A 21,743-nucleotide genomic window follows, 5' to 3' on the forward strand; every position below is an offset into this window, starting at 1 on the left:
TGGTGACTACAGTATGATAAAACAATAAGAGTTATGTTATTTTGACAGAGGTAGCACTCATTAGGGAATCTGAATTAAAACAGTTCTGTCTTGCTAGAAAGTAAAGGTATTAAGAGATGTCAATCTTTTGAGTGTCAAGAAAACTGGAGTCTGCTTCATTAAATGTGGATAGCTGTCATTTGGGATTGGATAACATGTTTGGGCTCTCCATTATTTTAGAAAGAACTGTGGCATTTATTCCTGCATTATATTTAACTTAACAGCAAACAGGTGCCATTATTGTAGGAAACCTCTCTTAACTAATGAAAGGATAAAAATGTGCCATTAGGGAGCCATTAGTGACTTGAAGTGAGCCATATTGCAAATTAATGTGTCTCAAAAATTTGCAGTGTTTGTCTTAGCTCTGCGGCCCTAGATGTAATTTCTCACATTTACTTTTACACAGCATGGTAATTAACAGTTTAAGAGAAAGTCACAGAAGCCCAGATATATAGAAATAAAAGAATTGGATAGCCATTATCAGGAGTAATTGATTGCATTAAGACAAAGCCTTTTTAAGACAAAAGTAACAATAGTTAAAACTAATAGTAAGTTTCAGGACTGAAATATACAGTCTGAGGGAAAAACACATCTTCAAGCATAGATTCTCTTGTTGGATTTTGCAAGAACTGTTTCTAGAGGCCCCCTCATGTATAACTTCTGATCACATTTTCTGATCCAGAAGGCCTTTAGAGGGCACTGTTTCCTATTTTTCTGTAGAAAATACATCTTTACATTTGAAGTACTAACAAACTGATTAATCAGTAATCTCTGGATATATGAAATGTATGTGGAGATGTTGTTGTGTTATTTATATAATAAAAAGGTTTTAGAGATGTGTATAGCAACACAAATATTCTCTCTGTTTTGACAAGTATCAGTAACTTCATTGCATAATATACCAGGTGTTAAAAATTCTCAGGCAGTCAAGCTCAGGGTATTGCACTTTGCATTGTAGTGCTGCTAATTAATGTTATTTACAATTTCTATTACACTCTTCTGAAGAAGAGGTAGAAAACCTGGCTGCATGTGTGAATGGAGCTCTAAAAAGCTGAGTTTTATGGTCCTTCCCAGGGATTTACCTCTTGGCTTGACTGTAAATTCTGTGGTCTCATTTAATAAATTTGGCATGCAAGAAAGCACATAAAGCATATTCAGAAGAAGAAATGTTCTGATATTTCAGTAGTAAGTCTCTACAGAGTGATAATAAATTATCAGGAACACTTTGTTGCTTATTCCCTAGGCAAATGTCATCTCCTTACTCAGGGATAGCAAAAGCCATGTACAGAACCTTGTAACATCCTATTACATTTTAAAACCTCAAATTCTCCTTGACAGTTGATCTACAAATCAATTTGATCATTGTTCCACTTTTGTTCTTAGTGGCAAAGTCCAAAATATTTTTAGTAGATGCTGATACCAGTTTTCTACCACTGTAGAAATTTTTTTTCTATTTAAAAATACTTAAATACAAATCAATGGCTACAGTCTTGACTTGATTACTATTTAACATTCAAGCTAATTAGGAATTTCTTTTAAATATTAGTGGTCTATGGGACACTTTTGATTCTCCTTCTCTGATTAGGTTTTTTTAAACTTCATCACAGCATGATTTATTAATTTGTATTTTTTGCTACTGGTTGCCTAATGTCAGTTGTGGTGTACTTTCTCATCTAAGATCTCTGAATTTACTCTTCTGCTTTCTCTACTAATTATGTAAAACCTTTTCTTTCTTTCCCTGAAGAGTCTTAGGGTCTTGCAAGAGAGATTGTATTTGCCCTGTTCTTTCAAAATGCAGTGTAAGACAGACAAGGCAACATAAATACTCAGCCTTCCTTCCAGGTACCATGTACCAAGCTTAAAAGAACTTTACAGCTAAAGCAGAGGCCATCCCTAGTGCTTCATATCCATAACATCTATTTTGACATCTATTTTGTGTCTCAAGGAAAGCCTTTTAGTTCAGTTGTTCCACATTAATTTGCTATGCCCGACTTCAAAACAGAAGAGGAGGTTTTCAGAGGTCTGCTGCTGGTTCAAACTCAATGGATCTTTATGCACATAATTTTCTTGTAGGCGTTTGCATTCTAGCACCAAAATTACTGATACTGAGAGAACAAATCAAGACATACCTATACTAAAAGTGTGACTTCACCCGTGGAATCCCAAGTTTAATTTTTATAGGAAAGTGGCCTACGGAAAATGTTATATAAAAACCATTGGACCTCTTTCACTGAAGGGTTGATAACTACAAGTTTTCATTCTGTAGGTGACAGAGAAAAAGCAAGAGTTGGAGAAATGCTTGAAATTGTCCCGGAAACTACGGAAAGAGATCAATGCTCTGACAGAGTGGCTCGCAGCGACAGACACGGAGCTGACAAAGAGATCGGCTGCACAGGGGATGCCAAGCAATTTGGATGCTGAAATTGCCTGGGGCAAGGTAACAATGTAACACACGTGTGTATATTACAGAAAGATAGATTTCTTTTGTGATAAAGAAAAATAATTAAAAATTCTGGCTTTTTAATTAGTGGAACTTTGTTTTGGCATTATTTCACCTTAGCATTAACACTCAGAAAAGTTTAAACCATCTTGTTTCTGCGGATATCAGTGGCACAATTCACCCTTCATATTGCAATAATCTTCACTGAGGTGAACTTAAAGTAAGAATTTAAATTTTTAGAGTACTATAAATCAACCACCCAGTATGCATGTAAATAGAGATCTCTTCCTCACACCATTCTACTCATGATTAGAAAGGTATTAAATAGCAGATGGAAGAATAAAGATGCCAGAACACTATATATTCCACATGTTCAGATATTAGCCAGGATATTTGTTTTCTTACTCTTAGATTTGTATCTCATTCCTTTTCATTCTGGGGGCTTCCTACTTCTGTAGGAAGGACTTCACCTTGAACTCATATTTTTTTGTTTTTAACAAACAAAAAGTTTCAAGTTTCTGAGATTGATAAAGTAACTTTAGCCCTAAAATGCATTGATAATTTAAAAACTAATAACAATAGTAGAATAACAACAACAACAATTTTTAAAAGGCAGTCTACACATCATTTGTTAGGTTTGGAATTTTTTTTTGTCATCAGTCTCTAAGAATGACAGTATTTTAAAAGTGATATCCAAAAATGTCAACTTTTGCTCTTATTACTTACAATTACTGCTTTGACAACAGCAGCTTTCACTTTCAAATCAAAACCTAAATCCCTACAACCCCCGTTGTTCTCTCCTATTGTTGCCTGATGTTTTCTCATTTTCACTTGCTGCTTTTCCTACAGTAAATTTGAGCAGTTCCTCTCATTTCTCTTGATTGATATTGTGATCTTAGAATCATAGAACCATTAAGGCTGGAAATGACCAAGATCATGGAGTTCCACCTTTGTCCGAACACCATCATGGGAAATAAAGAACAGCACTAAGTGCCATGTCCAGTTGTTTCTTCAACACTTCCAGGAATGGTGACTCTGCCACTTCCCTGGACATCCTATTCCCGTGCTTAACTACCCAGTTTGAACACCCCCAGATCCCTCAGCTGCTCCTCATATCACTTACTCTCCGGATCCTTCACTGGACACGCTCCAGCCACTCAATGTCTTTCTTGTAGTGAGGGACCCAAAATCAAACACAGGATTTGAGGATTTGCCACAGGATTTGAGGTGTGGCCTCACCAGTGCTGAGTACAAGGGGACAATCACTGCCCTAGTTCTGCTGGCCATGATACTGCTGATCCAGGCCAGGATGCCATTGGCCTTCTTGGACCCCTGGGCACACCTGGCTCATGTTCATACCTGTAAACCAGCACCCACAATTTCTTTTCTGTTGTGAAGCTTTCCAGCAACTCTTTAACACCCATATCAAAGGACAAACGTCAGATTTTTAAGAGACAGCTTAGAAAATCATCATGTTTTAACATCCCCAAACTGACCTGCTAGGTACTTAGGCCATTCACTCAGTAAAATAAAAATTATCTTTGGTGGTGTTAAACTACACAGTACAGTTCTATTGAAACAGAGATGTGCACTTCATGTTCCTGTTGATCCAGATGTATATAGCTTCTCAGGGGTTTAAAGAGAAAGATTTGTCCTTAATATCACTTTATTGTTAGATATGAACCTTAATGCTTCAGAAGTTGCATAATTAGAGCCTAAAACCTGATGATTAGTGCAGCTGCACAGTGGGAAGCCTTTGTTATGTCTTAAGCTTGCTACAACAAGTACAACATATTTTTAACTAAAGACAATCAAAAAAGGTAACAAGAGCTAATTAAAATGAGGACATTAGCAGGAAAAAATGTATCAAATAGGAGTCTCTCCACCTCCTAATCTTAAAGAATGTTGTTGAGTATTGTGAATTCTCACAGGGAATTGATACATAAAGTTTTGAAGGAAAAACTGGTAAAAAGGATATTTTGAGTTCAAATACTCCCCAAAACCTTCACTACAATCTAAATTAATTTAGTATCTCAGCTCTTCCCCTTCAGTCAGTTCTTCACTAAAATAAGAACAAACAAACAACTTTGGGTGAGAGCAGCTGCTTCTTGGCAAAATATGTATGTACAAAGTGGCTTTCAAAATTCCATTTTAAGACTGCCTTTTGGGAAATATAAACAAATATTCACATATATATAAGCAGACTTTTAATGTGGAATAATCCAACAGGTAGTATAGGTGGCAAATCCTAGACTTACAAGTGTAAATATTTGCAGAAATTATGTGGATTATACTTTTCTCCTAAAGAATCTGCTCCCCCTGGGAGACAGTGCTGCATTTTATCCTGGACACTTTAAAATTCTTGTGGGGACTTCATAAATAAGTACGATGCTGATACTCCTATGTGGATTTCATTGAGGCATCACACAAAATTGTACATCAATAATTTAGTCCCCAGAACCAGAGCCTCACAGTACCTGATTAATGTCACAGCTTTGGGCTTTGGACTTCGTTGGTAAGTAGGCTGCCAGAGACAGTAACCAATCTAATGAAATGCACTGGGAGATGAATTAAGACCAGCAGATTCCCATTGTGACAAAAGTCTGCAGAAACGAAGATGGAAAATGGAGAGGGAGAATTCAATAGTGCAAATGAACTGAAAATTGGATATATGCTGCTGTCGATATATCTAAGCAGACAGCTCATAATCTTTTTTTCTTTACAGCACAAGGAAGTGGTTATATTTATTAGCACACTTATTTCTAATTCATTTTCAACACCCAAGACTTCTTAAAAGTGAAAAGAGCTCAGAGGGTTACAAAGATAATTAGAGTTGACAATAAAAGAAATCATAAACATTGTCTTCAAGGTATAAACACCTAGAAGTAAAAAGGAATGTCCATTTTGAGTAGGAAATGAAGTTAATGAAAGGTAGCATTAATCTGGACATCAAGGGAAATGTGTTATTTATTCCTGTGTAGAATTCTTCTAAGAATGGAACAAAAACTTGGCTGAGTTATGTGAAATGAGATGGGCAATATACTGTAAATCCTGCATTTCTGTTCAGCAGAGACAAGTTAAATCTTTCCATTTGAATTCAGTTCTGTTATAATAGATAAGAAAAATGACATGCGGGTGGAAAGATAGTCATTAAACGTTGGATATTAGAAATCCGTTTATAATTAGAAGTCTGATTTAGTGAACATATTTATCACTGAAGACATTAAGAACTGCAGGGTTTATTTGTCTTTTAATCAGGAACCGGACTGATAAGAATTAGATTGCCAGGAAACCATGTTCTTAAAAAGGAAATGGCAGATGGTGTTACCAGGAAAATTCTGTATCACTCCCTACTATCAGCAGTATGACTCTGCCAATGCTTTAATCTGATTTTTTAACACAGTGTGTAATACCAGCGAGTATAAAGTTGACTTGAAGTACCTAGAATTACATTTAGCGACATATTTCCTGTCAGTAATATCTGTAAAAGAGGACAAACTGTAAATTGTGGCAACTGATTCATAGTCACTGGCCAAAATGCAATAAAAATAAAAGATGTGCTGTAAATAAACAAATAAATATCTGTAATCAACCACTGAGAAGACCATAATGTCAGCTTCTGTTTAATTCTGCAATCCCACCTGTAAGAGCTGAGCAACCTAATTTCTTTTAGAATGATTCAAATTTCAAAGAGTATTTACAAGTAATCCACTGCACACAGGCAGTGTAAAGGCACACAGAACTTTTCTTCACTCATTAATTGTTATTGCATTTTTTAATCTACATATGTTAATGACCATCATGGTTAAATATACTATCCCCTGCATTTACTTACAATTCTCGTTTGTTTGAAAAAATACATCAGCTTTTCATCTTGATACATGGTAGTTTTAGCATTATAAAGTATAGCTCAGAAGCCCTCTCCACCACATCTTGATAAAAACAAAACAAAACATAAAACCCAGAAAAAAACCCATTTCTATGTACCTTCTGTTTTCAAACATAATTACTGCCTAGCTGGTATTTGGTGATGGGAGGGATGCACAAAAACCATCACAGTAAACCAAAGCCATCAAGTAAAAAAACCAAAACAGTTGTAAGTAAAACCTTGTAAGTATTTTTTAGTAAACTGAAAGATAAGGAGTATGTCACAGAGCAGTAGGATCAGAGACAGAGCTGTGAACACCACTCAAAGTGTAAATATCTGCACAGGGAACTGCAATTATTTGTTCTAACATGATTCATCCCGTCATCCTATGGATCCATATTTAAAGTAAGTAAAATATTTTTATATGCAACTACAAACCTCTTATAAATTCTCAGCAAAGCTCATCCCTATGACTTTACACACTGCAGCATGATTTGCCTTGTGCACGGATTTCAACCCACCCAAAACTGTTTTTGAAATAGAACTTTTATTTTGTACTGCAATTCCTTTCCTGAGATTTTGATGAATGAAGCTGGTACAAGGGAAGCTCAGATTCTCCCTCTTGCTGTTCTGATGTTTCTGAGAAGGGGATTAGAAACTAATCACCTGAGACATACTCTGCATGCAGAATTGCACCAGGGTTTGTCTGCTTTAGTTTCCTGGATGCCAGGAACCTAGATGCCATTTTTCTTGGAAGTGTTCAAGTCCTGGGAATTCCATGGTGGTGTAATCCCCCAGTTTTGATTAAAGCAGGCTACCAACATATTTCTTATGACCACGAGTGAGAAAAGAATAACAACTCCTTTCAAAGTAAAAAAAACCAAACAAAGAAACAACCCCCCCTCCCAAAAAAAAAAAAAAAAAAAACAACAACAAACCAAAAACATTTCACTCAGTGACACAGAAATGAATTTTTTGGGTCAGAGAATTTCCATTGTGGTATTCTGTACCAAATGGCCATAACTGGTACTTCAGAAAAGTGGGAGTACAGGAGTTTCTTCCAAAGAGGCACTTCAGAATTCTGTCTAACTGAAGTTTGAATGGGGAGAGATTCCCATCATCTTAACTCTTGTACCTGTTAGTAGATGTGATCCTAAGTAGTGGCATATGTAAAGAAGGGTTGACTGTATATAAATATATACAAATATATATTTCTCCTTAATATAATCTGTATAATTTGTATGCACATTTTAATGGAGATGTCTTTCCTGGAAGCAGGTAATACATGCTTGAATAAGATTTTATTTTATAAATAAATATACTACTCTTAAAGGGAAAAAAAAGTGAATGTAATAACTTCACTATAGTGATGAATAGCAGAATTAATATAATCTGTTTTGGAACTGTTGAACATTGCTGATAAATTTTCACAGCTCTGAGTGAATGTTCAGTGTTACGATGTTTAGTTCTATCTTTTGTTTACATGTTTTTGTTTTCCCAAGATACCATGATTATATCAGAAAAATAGCTTCTTCACAACGCCTACATTTACGTATTTTATTTCTGTTACATAGTTTCACCCTGATAAACACACAAAATCAAAACATATAACTTGCCTAATCTTTCTGGGAAGAGTTCCACGACTTTATTTGTTAATGTTTCATGTTGTACACATTGTGGTGGTTGGGACTTGGGGGTTTGGATTTTTTTAAGGTGTTAAGTGTTTTAAATCTCATTCTTAACTTGCAGACCTAATTCTATTGATTCTGTAGTTAAAATTCTACAACTTTCTTATATATTTCCAAATAAACTGCACAGCTGGAATGCAATTTGATGTTATGGCGACCAGAAGGGATTTTAAATCCAGCAAGGCTGTGTAGAATTTACTCTTTAAAAATTAGGAGAATTTAAAAGCCACTCCCCAAGTTTTACTGAAATAATCTTGCTTAAATACTGGCATCATGACACATTCTTTTTTGTTTTATAGAATGTTGCTGAATTAATAGCAGTACTTTTGATTTTTTTTTTTTTTTTCAGAAAATTTACCAGTGCTGTCTGTTATGTTGCAGTGAATAAAGTATGTGTGGACTATTGCTTTCTAGTAATACTGGAAAGAAAAATAGACTTCTTAGGAATATAGTGCAGAGATGAAAAATTAAAACAAAAATGTGTTATTGAAGTTGTGAAAGGAAGTTAGTTTAACTGGTGTACATCATAACCTACAGAGGAAGTGGTAGCTGATAGTGCAGTGTGGAATCCCACTGACTTTACAGACCCTGCTAGTTTTTCAATTGTATTCAGTGGGTCCAGTATTTTATACATAAGGATTTGTAATAACTGAGATTTGAAGTATTGAGGAAGATACTTTTGTCATTTCAATATTGTGTTGAAGGCCACAATGCTTTTTAAAGATGGTGAGGGGAGGTGTGATTTACTTGGTTCATGTCCCTTACTTGCAATTACAGGGATGTTAAAATTCACATCACCCAGAGATGCACCCAGTCTTTAGTTTACATTATTTCTTTACTTTGAAAGGAATAACTCCTTTCTTACACATAGGGAATTACACATCTGGTTTTTGGGTAGCAGTTTTATTTAATAGACATTTAATTATTTGATCCATCTGTTTGTTAGTTGGGATTAATATTTATTTATTCAGCCCAAGATCGGTGGGAGTTTTCTTAAGTGTAAAATACAAAAGAAACCACAAACCATGGTAAATACACTTCAGAGAGTCTTTTCCAAATGCAAGTAAATTATTTAGAAAAAGAAATAAAGCTGATCAAAATTTTCCATCCCCAGTTGAAGGTAAATTATATCCCTTGTGTATTCTTTTTTCATGATGACACTTTGCACCTCCTGTGAAATAGATAAAACAATACTAGAAGAGGGCATGTTTTTCCTTTAATCTGACAAGGACGTGCTGAAATTTTCAACTCTCCTTTTCAAACTCTATAATTATATAGTATGTTGTGAATAATTTGCATCAATCATGCCTTGGTTCTATTACATATCCTCAGTATTTTAGGAAATTGATAGAATGTGGAAAATTTCTTATACTTACATGAAATACATGTCTAAGACCTTTTCTGTGAAATAACACTGTAAAACGAGATCATGAATTCTGTTAAGCACAGGAAGTGAGTTGCTGCTTTAACCATGACACACTGAAGAAGTTTAAAGTACTATTAAGGTTCTATTTTACCAAAAAGAATAATTTTATACTCTTTTTACTGAAAAATGAGCATTCTACTTTCATTATCAATACATTATCAACAAAATTATATTGATCTGTGACCATGAGAGATGAGATAGTGTGGAGGTCATAAAGGTGGGATTCTACCACATAACAGCATTCATCCTGAGATAGAAGAATTGTGTTTGTCATCTGTTTAGAAGTATTTCTTCTTTTACTGTATTCAAGTTTCCATGAGAAATCAGTGTCTCTGGAGACTAGTGCTTCTTCCCTTTCTCCTGTTTGTGTTCAGCTTGGAATACTTCGTTTCTTCTTGGAGCTTTCTTTTATAAGCAGAGATTTATATGCCTGGATCATTGCTATCAGGTGCCAAGGATCTCAGATAAATTTCTCTCATAAAACTGGTTATATGTGAAATTAGGTGTAAGGAGTTTGTGCCTCTGCTTGAGTATTCAGCAAGACTGCTATACTTTGCATTGTCATCTCACTGTTTATTCTTTAAACACCTGCTTTTTCACAAGTCTAAATATGTTGGGATTTGGTGCTTTTGTTGGACTTCTTGCACGTTGCAGCAGATATTAAGCAAGGAATAATGAGTAAATTATGCTACATATCAGTTAGATCTGTAAGGTAAGACAACAGTGGGAAGAGATGCTGGCAACCTGACTTTATAGCACTGCATATATGTTTTAGTTATTCAAGCTTAGAAATGCCATGAGCCATAGCTTATTTTAGTATTTTAGTTTGCAGAATGAAATCCCAAGAGAATGTAATGAAAATATGCATTTCTACAATCAGGAAACAAGTTTAATGGAAGAAAATCACATGATTTCTTCTGAAAAAAATTGCATTTAAAAATATTAAAGTAATAAAATATTCACTAGAATATTTTTGATAGAGTTTTGTCTTAAGATGTCATCATGATGCTGTATTATTGTCCTATTTATTATGTAAGCTTTATGTGCTATTTGATAACTATCTAATTTTATTATATGAAAAGTAACTTTAAACATCTTTATATAAATATTATAAAATGTGGATTACTTTTTCAATAATTAAGTATTAAAACTATATTTTGAACACTGAAGTGAAAGATAATTCAGACTTTTTAAATTCAAGCTCTTGTGAGATTAAAAAATATATACAATTTTATCAGAGCTCAAGAGAAATAATTTGCTTTCTACTTGCTGCTCTTCACAGAATGCTTTCCCTTCCTGTAGGAAGCAAGACTGTGTGTTCTGGTATAAACTTGCTGCCTGTTTTTATATTTCATGTTCTCAGTGTGGATAATTTTTAATTCCCAGAAATTTTATTTCTTGTTCTGCTCATGTAGGCAACACGGAAGGAGATTGAGAAACGCCAGGTCCAGCTTAAGAGCATCGGTGATTTAGGAGAGAATTTGAAGGGAGTGATGAAAGGCAAGGAAAGTCTTGTGGACGATAAACTCAGCCTGCTGAACAGTAACTGGAAAGCGGTAACTTCACGTGCTGAGGAATGGTTCAATCTGTTACTGGTAAGGAAAATACATTTCTTCCCACAGAGGAAATGTTGGTTTCCTGTTGTACGTGCCCAGCCTTATAGAAGTGCTTTTTCTGGTGCCTTGGACGGTGCTTATTGAATACACAGGTACACAGACAATCAGATTGATTGTTGTTTAGTGCACTGTGTATGTTTCGAGAATCTGATTGATTACTGAATGGAATCTTGATTGTTAACAGTTTGCAATCCTGTCTGTCTCAATAGTTCTTGCGTTGTTTTTGGTTTAGGTTTTTTTTCTTAGTAAATGAAATGCAGTTTCAAGGACAGAGACTACTTCAGTAGAACTCAAGTGTAAAAAATAGTCAAATAAGTTGAGTAAGTCTTAGTATTGATAGCAATAACATCAGCTACTTTTGGCTGCATTAGCATTTCTGTTTGGAATAGTACAGTTGGGAAATAAGTTTCCACTTGCAAGTTGGTTTGGCCCACAGGGTAGTTCTGGTGTGTGTGAATTAGATTAATTTCAGAGGCAACTAAATCATAAGCTCTGCTCAGGGTGCACACCTGATGTGCTGAAGGACTATGATCTGGTCTTTCAGAACTTCATGATCCTCCCTTGGATAGTTTTATAGGGCATGTTTAGGTGGGGGTAATTCCTTAAGGGGACCGGATTAAGCCTAGTAGGCAGTAAAATCCCTAATACACATTTCACAGATTCAGGAGCCTCAGCCCTAGCTGCCTCAAACTACGGATAGTCCCAGAACTTTATTCTGCCTTCAAATTCATTCTGTCATGAAGAGGTGACAGTTTGAACCCATAACTATAGAAGGGTCTAAATCACTGGGCTGTCAGAATGCTTTGGGAAATCTTGCATGCTGTTTCTGTTCCTGAGGGCATGGAAATGAAGTTTCACCCGAGAGAAACTGAAGGGTATGCTGGCCTTGGTCATGACTTTTCAGAGCTTGATGTGTTAGAGCTCCACTAGAGTCTGTATGGCTGCATTACAAATATTTTGGCAATAAATATATAGCATCACTACAGGGCTTCCTCAGCTGAGTGCAGTATCCAGGTGAAAGTATCAGCAAAACTTAAGAATTTCATTCAGAATCATGTAGGTGCACAGATTCAACGTGGAACTGATTATAAGAAGCATATGATGGAGTTTACAGATTGATATAGTTCTGTATTCCTGTACATCCTCTCTTTCTCTGCTTTGGATTCTATGGTTAATATTTGCTAAAGCACATGATAAAAGATCTAAGAGAGGTAGTTGAGGTTTTTTTACCAATTTTAGAACAGTGTAAGATAAAGGTACATACATTTGAGGGCCAAAGGAACTGGTAATACCTTTGATCTTGGGTGTGTGATTTGCATATGTATTGTGTGCGATATGCATAGGCCACATTCTAGTGAGCTCACCAGAAAATACCAAGTTTTAAATGAAGCAGAGAAATGAAGATTGATCAGAATATCAAGTAGAATAACTTTTAAAAAGCAAAGTCTCAAAGCAGAGAAGTTAGATAAAATGTCAATAAAAGGTTTACATACAAAGCTCCCAGTCGTGACTGTGATTTTGCAAGTGCATCCTTGTGGCTCTCTGAGTTTCAGTCAACTTACTGGCTTTCCAAAATGAATTCTGTACCTCATTCTTGGGAAACACCCCTTTGCACCTGCAGTAGGTCTGGCTAATACCTTCTTGTTCCTCTCAGCAGCCTCTCTGCACTGCCAACACCCATGTCTTGCTGTGATTTTATCATGCTGCTGCCTGTCACTCTCTCTCTCCCCTATAATGTCTTTTTAAAGAAACCTAACATGTAAAGTGAAGCAAACAAACAAATTCTATCCTTCACAAAACAAGAAGTTACTGTGTAAAACAAAAAAGTTTTCATAGTGTCATAATGTGTGCATGTTTGCCACAGTTGGCATAACTACAGTTGCTATTTCAGTTCTGATTACATTTTTTGTATGCAGTATTTACCTTTTCCACATACAGGAATATCAAAAGCACATGGAGGCTTTTGATCAGAATATAGCTAATGTCACTACTTGGATGTATCGTGCTGAAATACTGTTGGATGAATCTGACAAACAAAAACCACAGCAAAAAGAGGAAATTCTTAAGGTAAAAAAAAGTGATTTTCTGGAAAGCATTAATTTTATTCTAAAAAGGACTGTGTCAAAACTAGCATATTTCAAAAGGAATCGCAAATTGATTATTTTTTTTTTTCTGTGATAAAGCTACCCTCTGGCAGCTTTTAGATTACTTAACAAATTTGCTCTGTAATACCAAAATAAAATCCCTGCAGAAACAAAACCAGATTGTTATTATAAGTCTCAGGAACATCCTGGTGAGTAGAACAGCAGATTATTAAACGTATGTCTGCTGGAAAATACTCCGTTAACACAAGGTTTTGTTTTGTTTGAGCAAAATCTTTTTTTCTGTCCCCTTCATTTTAAATTGTATTTCTGTTTTCTTTTCCAATATCTATGATATCTCTGTCATATGATCGTCTTAATTCTATAAAATTTGTTTACATTGAGGCCATATTAACAACATAGAGAAGAATATTATATAGTGAACTAGCTGTAGAATCCTGGGTTAGCATACTGAGCAGAAGGTTTTAGATGGCCAACTGCATCTTTTGACCCACTGATGGAAAATTGTAATATGGATGTGAATGTTAACTATCTCATTTAAAACACCTTCTTTAAGAACAACATCAAATTATTATCTGTAGGGATTTTTCTTTTTCTTCTGAAGTCAATGTGAAAGTTTACTTTGTATTGAACTCCATGGTCAGTACGTACTATCTGAGTAAGAGTTCGCAAATCAAAATCAGAATTGTATTGCTGACACTAACATAATGATGCCATTTACTACAGCAAAATTTTAAAAACTCCAAGGCAGAACATAAATCGATGCCTCATTGATCTCAGCAGGATTACAAGACTGGCTTTTGTAGATGAAGGAACGATTCTGCCACAATCAGACACAAAGTAAAATTATCAATACCTGTTTATATGTTTTTTGCATTGCACAAAGGCATTTCATGCAGACAGTGAAATGCAATTCTTAATGCCCAACTGTATTTCTGAGTCCCAAATGCCTTGCTATCTTTTTTGGCCTCTGCCTGTACTTCTTACTGTTACGATTACTATTGCACAGGATAAAGGATTTTGCCCCTTTTTTTTTCTTTGTTATTCCGGTCATTTTTAATTGCCTGAACTTTGGTGTAATGAAAGCAACAATTATACCTGCAAGTTCTGTAATACATGAATTAGCAGCTCTTCCTAGCTTTAGGAACATAGAATAATTTAGTGCATCCTGAAATATGCTGCAGTATTATTGCAGATAAGAATCTGTGTAGAAATAATGATCACCATTAATTTCCTCTAAGAGATATTAAAACAGACATGTAGATACTTCCCTGCTATAAATATGAGGGATATGAGTGGGAATGTTATCTAAGGTATTTCTACTGGATTTACACACTCTTGCATAATTATCTGAATTTGCTTTGTGGTTTTGCTCCCTATTCCTTTGCACACTTTCTCTCTCTCTCTCTTTCTCTCTCTTTGCATTTATTACTAACTTCAAGCCCTGTCTCTTGCTCACGGACTGTAGCGCTTAAAGGCTGAGCTGAATGACATTCACCCCAAGGTGGACTCTGTGCGTGACCAGGCCAGAGACTTGATGACAAACCGTGGGGATCACTGCAGGAAAGTAGTAGAGCCTAAACTCTCAGAGCTCAACCAGCGATTTGCAACTATATCACAAAGAATTAAAAGTGTAAAGGTAGGAGGACTTGCTTCCATAAGGAGATGCATAAAAGATGGTGTTTGTATAAGGTGTACAATTGCAACTACATAGTGGGCTGCAGTTCCTCCAAAAACTAAGCTTTTAAAGCAAATCAATGTAGAGCCTAAGGATTTATTTTTTATTAAGTGTGAAGATTTGGGGGTTTTGGCATTAAGGTCTTTTTTCCCTGTTTCATGATTAGAAGTGTTCACTGACTTTATTTGAGTGTAACAATGATTACTTCATTAACTTAAAAAAACTGAACATCTGAGAATTAATAAGTCTCTAAGTTCTCAAAGTATGAGTAGCATTTTTTCGTTTACATTGGGTTTTGAGAGCTAATTTTTCTTCAAATTCATTTAGTCTTTTCCTGTGAGTCTGGAATTCACAGGCACTTGGGATAGAAATAGATAGGTAGAGATTATATCAATTCTACTTCAACTACTCATCTGTACAACCAGTTTGACTGTTAAATATGAATCCAGCATAGATTAAGTCATTTTTAGCCAAATTGTGATTTCTGAATTGGAATGAAGAAGGACATAAACCACCTACTTTCTCCATTTATTTGCTGCCTTTATTCTGAAGAGCTATTCAGCAGATTAAATCAAGCAGCCATGCAGGTTGGTATATAGGATATGGGAATGCATGGATCCTGATCTAAACTATTATTGCTGGTCACTGCAGTAGCACTGGAAATAACTGTGCAGAGGATCCATGGCAAAGCAGGAAATAAGCTTTGCAAAAAGCATAAGCAAAGAGACATGATTTCCATGAGTTGTTTGGGGTCTCTGCAGGGCTCAGTATTCTGCCTAATAAGCACATCTTTGTGGATATTTGGGTTTCTTTAGGGTTCATTTCTGAAATGAAATAATGTCTTCTGAGTAAAGGTAACAATTTTTTTTCCTAATGGCCATCAGTAGTATTTCAGCCATTCCAACTTCTTACCTACTTCTTAGACATGTACAAACTGTAGACTGAGGATATCTTTGCAAGGAGCCCAAACAACTGTGTTATCTGATGGTTTTGCTCTGAACACCTGCTGCCTGCAGTCTGTTGTTGTTTTAAACGTACAGAGCTGATGCAGCCTTTGGTAGGATCCTGTGAAATTACTGCTTGTCCTAGGGAAGAATGGGACTGCCTGTAGATGGCTTTTTGGGGGTTCAGTGTTTGCATTGCGTGTTGTGGGCTCACTCAAAGAAGGCACAAAAGATGCTTATCAAGAAGAAGTGGCTGCAGAACACAGCCTGCAAATATCTTCCATTTGCAGCCTTGTCTCTCAGGTTTTTTTCCATTTCTGAAGAGAAGGTGGGCTGGAATTGGCAGCACCACACTAAGATTTAGAAAAGTGCCCAGCAAAATGAGAAGAATTACTACAGCACACAAATTATATTGGTAAATTAGAATTTAGGGGACCCTTTCCAGGACTTTGGAATGCATGGGTAGAATATGATTGATGAAGGACACTTTTAATAATAAGTATTGCATCAGATAGAGAGGTAAAAACTGATCTGAATTATTGACTATTCTACTGACTTGCTATATGCATTTGGGTAAAGAACCAAATTACTGGGTACTTTTTTACTGTCTACCTGTATAACGTCAGTAATTGCACTTATGATTTCAGCTTCATGAGCTGGAAAATTATTATTATTATGGGATGATATGCTTCCTAAGTGTTTTTGGTTTTTTTCTCCATATTAAGGTTTGTTTTTTTTTTTTTTTCTCTGTGAAAGATTAAAACATAAATTCAAGAGGATTGAAAGCTCTCATAACCTATTCTCAACAATTTCTCATCTGTCTTCAAATTAGCTATATTTTTTCAAATACTAACAATAATCAGTACAACAGTGAAGTAAATAAGAAATGACCCATTAAGTCAGTGAATGGTAGTATATAATTTCATGTCCTGAATTAATAGAATCTTCATAGTGTACTGAAATGAGACTTAACATTTTCAAGTAATCTTTGAACATCATTCAATTACTCGAATTAATTTAGTATTTTTTCTTCCACTTTCCTTTTTATTATTGTTTTTAGCCTTTTTCAGAGACTATAAATTTATATTCCAATTTTATTAGTTGGTTTGTCTTTTAATGAGATTTAAGTACTTTAGAAAATATGCTTCAGTGCATTTGAGAAGAAATTACTGTGTAGTTTTCTATTATCTTTAACTCAGCTGGAGTGCATGATGAGTGTAATTCTGAGCCTCTTAATGAAAATTTGTGAGCACAGTATTATTCTCTATAAATATCGTACATTATTATGTTTCCATTAGTGTTTGTAAGTGTGCAAATTTTTTTGTTGTTAAGTTAATCAACCAGATACAATTAAGGCTTTTTTACCCTGAGTCTTCCAGGTCATCTGGAAACAGATTTCATTTGGCATCCAGTCTCTCGTGTTTTAACTGATTAATTTTTATTGTTTCTGTCTTCATTAAAAATTTTGCAAATAATAATTGCTAATTGTACCAGAGGAAAGAGTAAAAGAGAACTAGTTAGGATATAATGTGCTTATGTCTTTAGTAAGAAGACAGGTTGTATGTCCAAGAGTTCCTAGATCATCAAAAACATTAATTACCTCTAAATCTAAATTTTATGCAAGAATCAGATTTTCTTTCTTCTTCTTGCATTTAGAGCTTTGAAAGAAGAAAAATTTTCTGTTGACCATTTGCAATGCACTTAATAAATACATCATATATTGTACATAAAACTGTTCACAGGCACTTGTTTCAGATCAGCAGTGCATTGTTGTTAATAAGTAGCACTTGTAGGAGAGTTCAGAACTGTACTAAACTAAAGCACAATAATTATACCGTGCTTTAGTTTGGAAGAATTGAGCCTATTTTATTTTGGTTGACATTTTTTTGGTCCTGAATTTTTGTTGAGGCTTTTTGAAACAAAAGCTGAAGTTTTGTTGATTTTTCTTCCAGTGTGTCACAAAATACTATTAGGGGAATATCTTACACAAAGATTTTCTGTCCTTTGTTTTGTATAATTCACCTGACACTTCTGCTATTCTTTGTGGGAGAGAAATGATTTCAAAACTGAACAAGATTAACCTTAAAAATTTCTTAATTATTAATCGTAGGGGTTTTTTTTCATCTGAATGGAATGCTTGTTGCTGGATGAACAATTTCTGAAAGACTAGACTTAACCAATAGTGTAAACATCTATTTTTTTAGAAAAATATTTTACTATTTATTTGGACTTGTTCTTGCACACAAATGTGACCATATGCTGTATATACATAAATTTTCCTTTTTAATTTTCACTCACCGTATAACCCTTTTGTTTACTTACATGGAAATTCTACATAAATTCTTACCTGTGTTTGTATCTTTGGGTATTTTGAGTATGGTGTAGATATTTTTCAATGTTTTGGAAAGTCTACCATTGTTTTAGCAGTAGGGGGTAGCACTGATATCTCTTTTCATTTCTGTTTCTAATAAAATTATTAAATGTGTCCTTTAAATAAATAATCTTTGTATTTCTCCCATTTCAGCCCTTCATTCCTTTGAAGGAACTGGAGCAATTTGACTTCGATATACAAAAAATGCTTGAACCACTGGAGGTTGAAATTCAGCAGGGAGTGAATCTGAAAGAGGAGGACTTCAGTAAAGATATGGTAATTTGGTTGAAATGGAAGTCTGAGCAAAATAAGCAGGGAGATGAAAAAACCTGAGTGAAAATCAAAACCCATGTTTGTGTCAGGATCTTTAGATATAACTTGGGCAAAATTTTGCTATGTTAATATATTATAAAATCAAAAGTCCGTATTATCATTAAGTACATTTTTTTGCGCTAACTTAATTTTTAGTTTGTCAGAAAAGGATTTCTTGTCCCTTAGGAAAACACTAAGCAGACCAGGAATGTTATCCATGGGTTCTATACTAGTACCAGCAGTATTAAAGAATATGGAATGAATATTAAAATCTCTGTAGTAGTATGAAGACCAGGAAAAGTCAGAATGATGTATCTAAGTAGGCAATATAGTGAAAGAAAACATTAAGAAAAAATAAATGCTCATGAAAGGAAATGCCACTTGCCAATTTATTCTTAACCAATCTGCTTATAGCATTTAATGTAAATAGGTTTTGTGGCTGTGGTAAGCTTTATTACTTAGGTTTTATTGTTGCAAGTAGTAAAACCCTTTATTCATATTAGGTAGGGGGGACGGGGGATGGGGGGGGAGGAAAAAGAAGAGTAAAATACTGTAGTGCTTTGCTACTACTGAAATTGTGGTATGTTTTCTCCAGAGTGATTTTCAGAGGGATGATATTTCTTGGCTGGACAATAAGGAAGATTTGTCTTTAGAACCCTCGCTTCTTGAATCCTCAGCAAGATCAAATATATATTTGTTAACAACTGATATAAAGACTAAATGTTATTTTACTTTTAAGGAATTCTTCAAAGGTGTCTGTTTCATATCACTGCTGGAAGGATCATTACAGGGCTTTTTTTCTTTTATGCAGGAAAAATAAAATTTAAGGCTGTGTGTGCTGCAGTGGTAAATTCTAAGTGAATCAAGTTTGATGGGGCAGCTTCCACTACTTGAGTGTATTTTGTTCCCTTTCTTTACATCAAATGCTTAGCGTGGTTCAAGATACTCCCAGAAGCTGTGACATAGATTCAGCTTCAAAGATTGATGGATTTGTAGAAGGCTTCTACATAAAAAATACTTAGTGATATCATTTTCCCTGTCAGATAGCTGGTTTGCAATGTGATGATACACAGAATGGTCAGTAATTGTGTGGTCTGCCAGCATACTAGCAATTTCAATCTCTACTGACAGTGATTTAGAATATTTTACATATATCTATTCTTTTTGTTTGAAAGTAAAATATATTTAAAATTTTTACGTCTAATTTTTTAATGCTTTTATATTGGATGCCACATAAGATCTAATATCAAACATCTATATATTTGCAGATGCTGTCTTACTTTTATCCCTCTACATATATTGTAGAAAGCAAGTAAAAGTTACTCAATCCTCAGTATAGAACTGCAAGTAGCTGTTACGTGATTACTTTAGCATAGTCGTATCTACTAGTACTTAAGTAATAATTAGATTAAAATGCACATTATATCGGTTATTTTTTCAACTCAGAGTGAAGAGGATGAGAGCACAGTGAAAGAATTGCTGCAAAGGGGCGAGAGGCTGCAAAAGGGAGTCACAGATGAGAAAAAACGTGAGGAAATAAAGAAAAAACAACAGCTATTGAGGACTAAACATAATGCTCTCAAGGTATAGGAGCTACAGTTATAAGCACATGCTATTAAAACATTTTTTTCTTCATTTCAGGGTGTTTTGTTAAATTAGTCGTCATTACTGTTTAGAGATGAGTGATTTAAAACTATTTGGCTATAGACATATTTTCTTATACAGTTCTCTTGCTGCCTTTCAAAAGGCATTTTACAATCTCCAGTTTGAGAAGTACTGTCTCATCCTCAGCATTACAACTGTGTGATTGCCAGCTGCACAATACTGATTTCTTCGATAATTCCTTTTTTCACGTATTATGTGTGTTTTATATTTCTGCAACAGCAGTCAAGACCTTAGTTGGAATCAGTCCCCACAGACTTAGGTTCTCAGCTGAATAACACCTTTCTGGCCATGAATAAGTTGGTTTCTCCTTCAGTAAAATACTTGCATGCTACATTTTTTGGTTAGAGGACTGGCTCCAAACTCTCTAGAGTAGGGTAGGTGCTAGTACTGACAGACATAGCAGCTGAGAGGCTGAAACCCAAAACTGGATGTGAAAATTCTGAGTTGCCAGAATCCGGGAGGTAAAGCTGTATGATATTCTTCCTAGAAACACACATGGTGCAAACTGTTTGGACCAACTAATAGATATAATTGGAAGTGTCATCTTTCTATGGCAAATAAAAGTGATGAAAGATAGAATCTTACAGCTGGAGAGTTCACGTTGGTAACCTACCTGGAGCTATAGGCTCTGACTTCAATAGAAGATTTTTTATCTGGTCAGCAGGCAGAATTTTGCTTTCTTTCGATAATTTTGAGTAAGTTTTCTTTGGTTTGGGGAACATGGCACATTTACATTTTATTATTACTTACTTATATGCATCCTCTTTCCTTTCCTGTGAATTTCATTCTAATTCTTACAATTTTGCAGATCTGTGTGAATTCAGGAGAAGGATAGCTAAAATATATATTGTTTTGTCCACATTTAAAAGAAGCTTGAAATCTATTAGGTGTGTCTTTGACTGCTCCAAGCAAAATGGAAGCAATTCTTAATTTTTATGCTGGAGAAACAAGAACAGTATTTGTTGCACTATGCTATTGACCAGATCGTCTCTGGCTGTTTTTTATGGCATAGTGATGGATTTTCCTTTGGGTAACTCAGTTAAGGCATTCACCCTGGTGGAAAAAAAATATCAAGAATGGTTGAGGCAAATTAATCTGAGTATTTTTATATAACATGTACCAGTAATTTTTAAATTTACTTCATAATAAGAAATTATAGTAATTAAAATATTTTCTGAATTCTGCATGACTGAAGTTAAGCAGATGTATATTTAATAGCATTTATAAGGGAAAAAACCAGACACTGTATACCTTCCTGCTAAAGAGAACTTTTAATACTTTATAAAGCAGTTATAAACACAAGACATTTGTTATGTACGTGGTATTTAATTTAGAAAAAGGAGACCTGTCTTTGCAAATATTTCTGCATTGCAGTGATTTTCATCTGAATAGCTACAGAGTTTTCATGCAGGCTAGAAATTCACAGGATTCCGCAAAATACAGAAGCCCCCCTTTTGGCTAGATACTAAGTGGGCTGTGTTTCCATCTGTCCAGTAAGTATTCTGAGCAGAAGTGTTGTATATAAAATATTGACGTTTATGTAAGAGCCTTAACTTCTCTGAATATTGGTGACTGTCTCAGTGGTTTATTCAAC

General features: G+C 34.9%; 1 protein-coding gene across 11 annotated transcripts in view; it reads left to right on the forward strand.

The window, feature by feature from the left end:
- DMD (dystrophin) overlaps nt 1-21,743 on the forward strand; it is a 1,181,986-nt gene that overhangs the window by 553,064 nt on the left and 607,179 nt on the right. For 10 of the 11 annotated variants that reach the window (XM_069032076.1, XM_069032238.1, XM_069031841.1 and 7 more), the window contains 6 exons: nt 2,306-2,476; nt 10,877-11,056; nt 13,016-13,144; nt 14,648-14,818; nt 18,326-18,448; nt 19,931-20,068. In XM_069032076.1, coding sequence (XP_068888177.1) covers nt 2,306-2,476; nt 10,877-11,056; nt 13,016-13,144; nt 14,648-14,818; nt 18,326-18,448; nt 19,931-20,068 — 912 coding nt within the window. The remainder of the gene's footprint in view (nt 1-2,305; nt 2,477-10,876; nt 11,057-13,015; nt 13,145-14,647; nt 14,819-18,325; nt 18,449-19,930; nt 20,069-21,743) is intronic. The other variant, XM_069032402.1, reaches the window with a different exon arrangement.

This window comes from Aphelocoma coerulescens, chromosome 1 (assembly GCF_041296385.1).
Source record: "Aphelocoma coerulescens isolate FSJ_1873_10779 chromosome 1, UR_Acoe_1.0, whole genome shotgun sequence".
In the NCBI taxonomy this organism is placed as follows: Eukaryota; Metazoa; Chordata; class Aves; order Passeriformes; family Corvidae; genus Aphelocoma; species Aphelocoma coerulescens.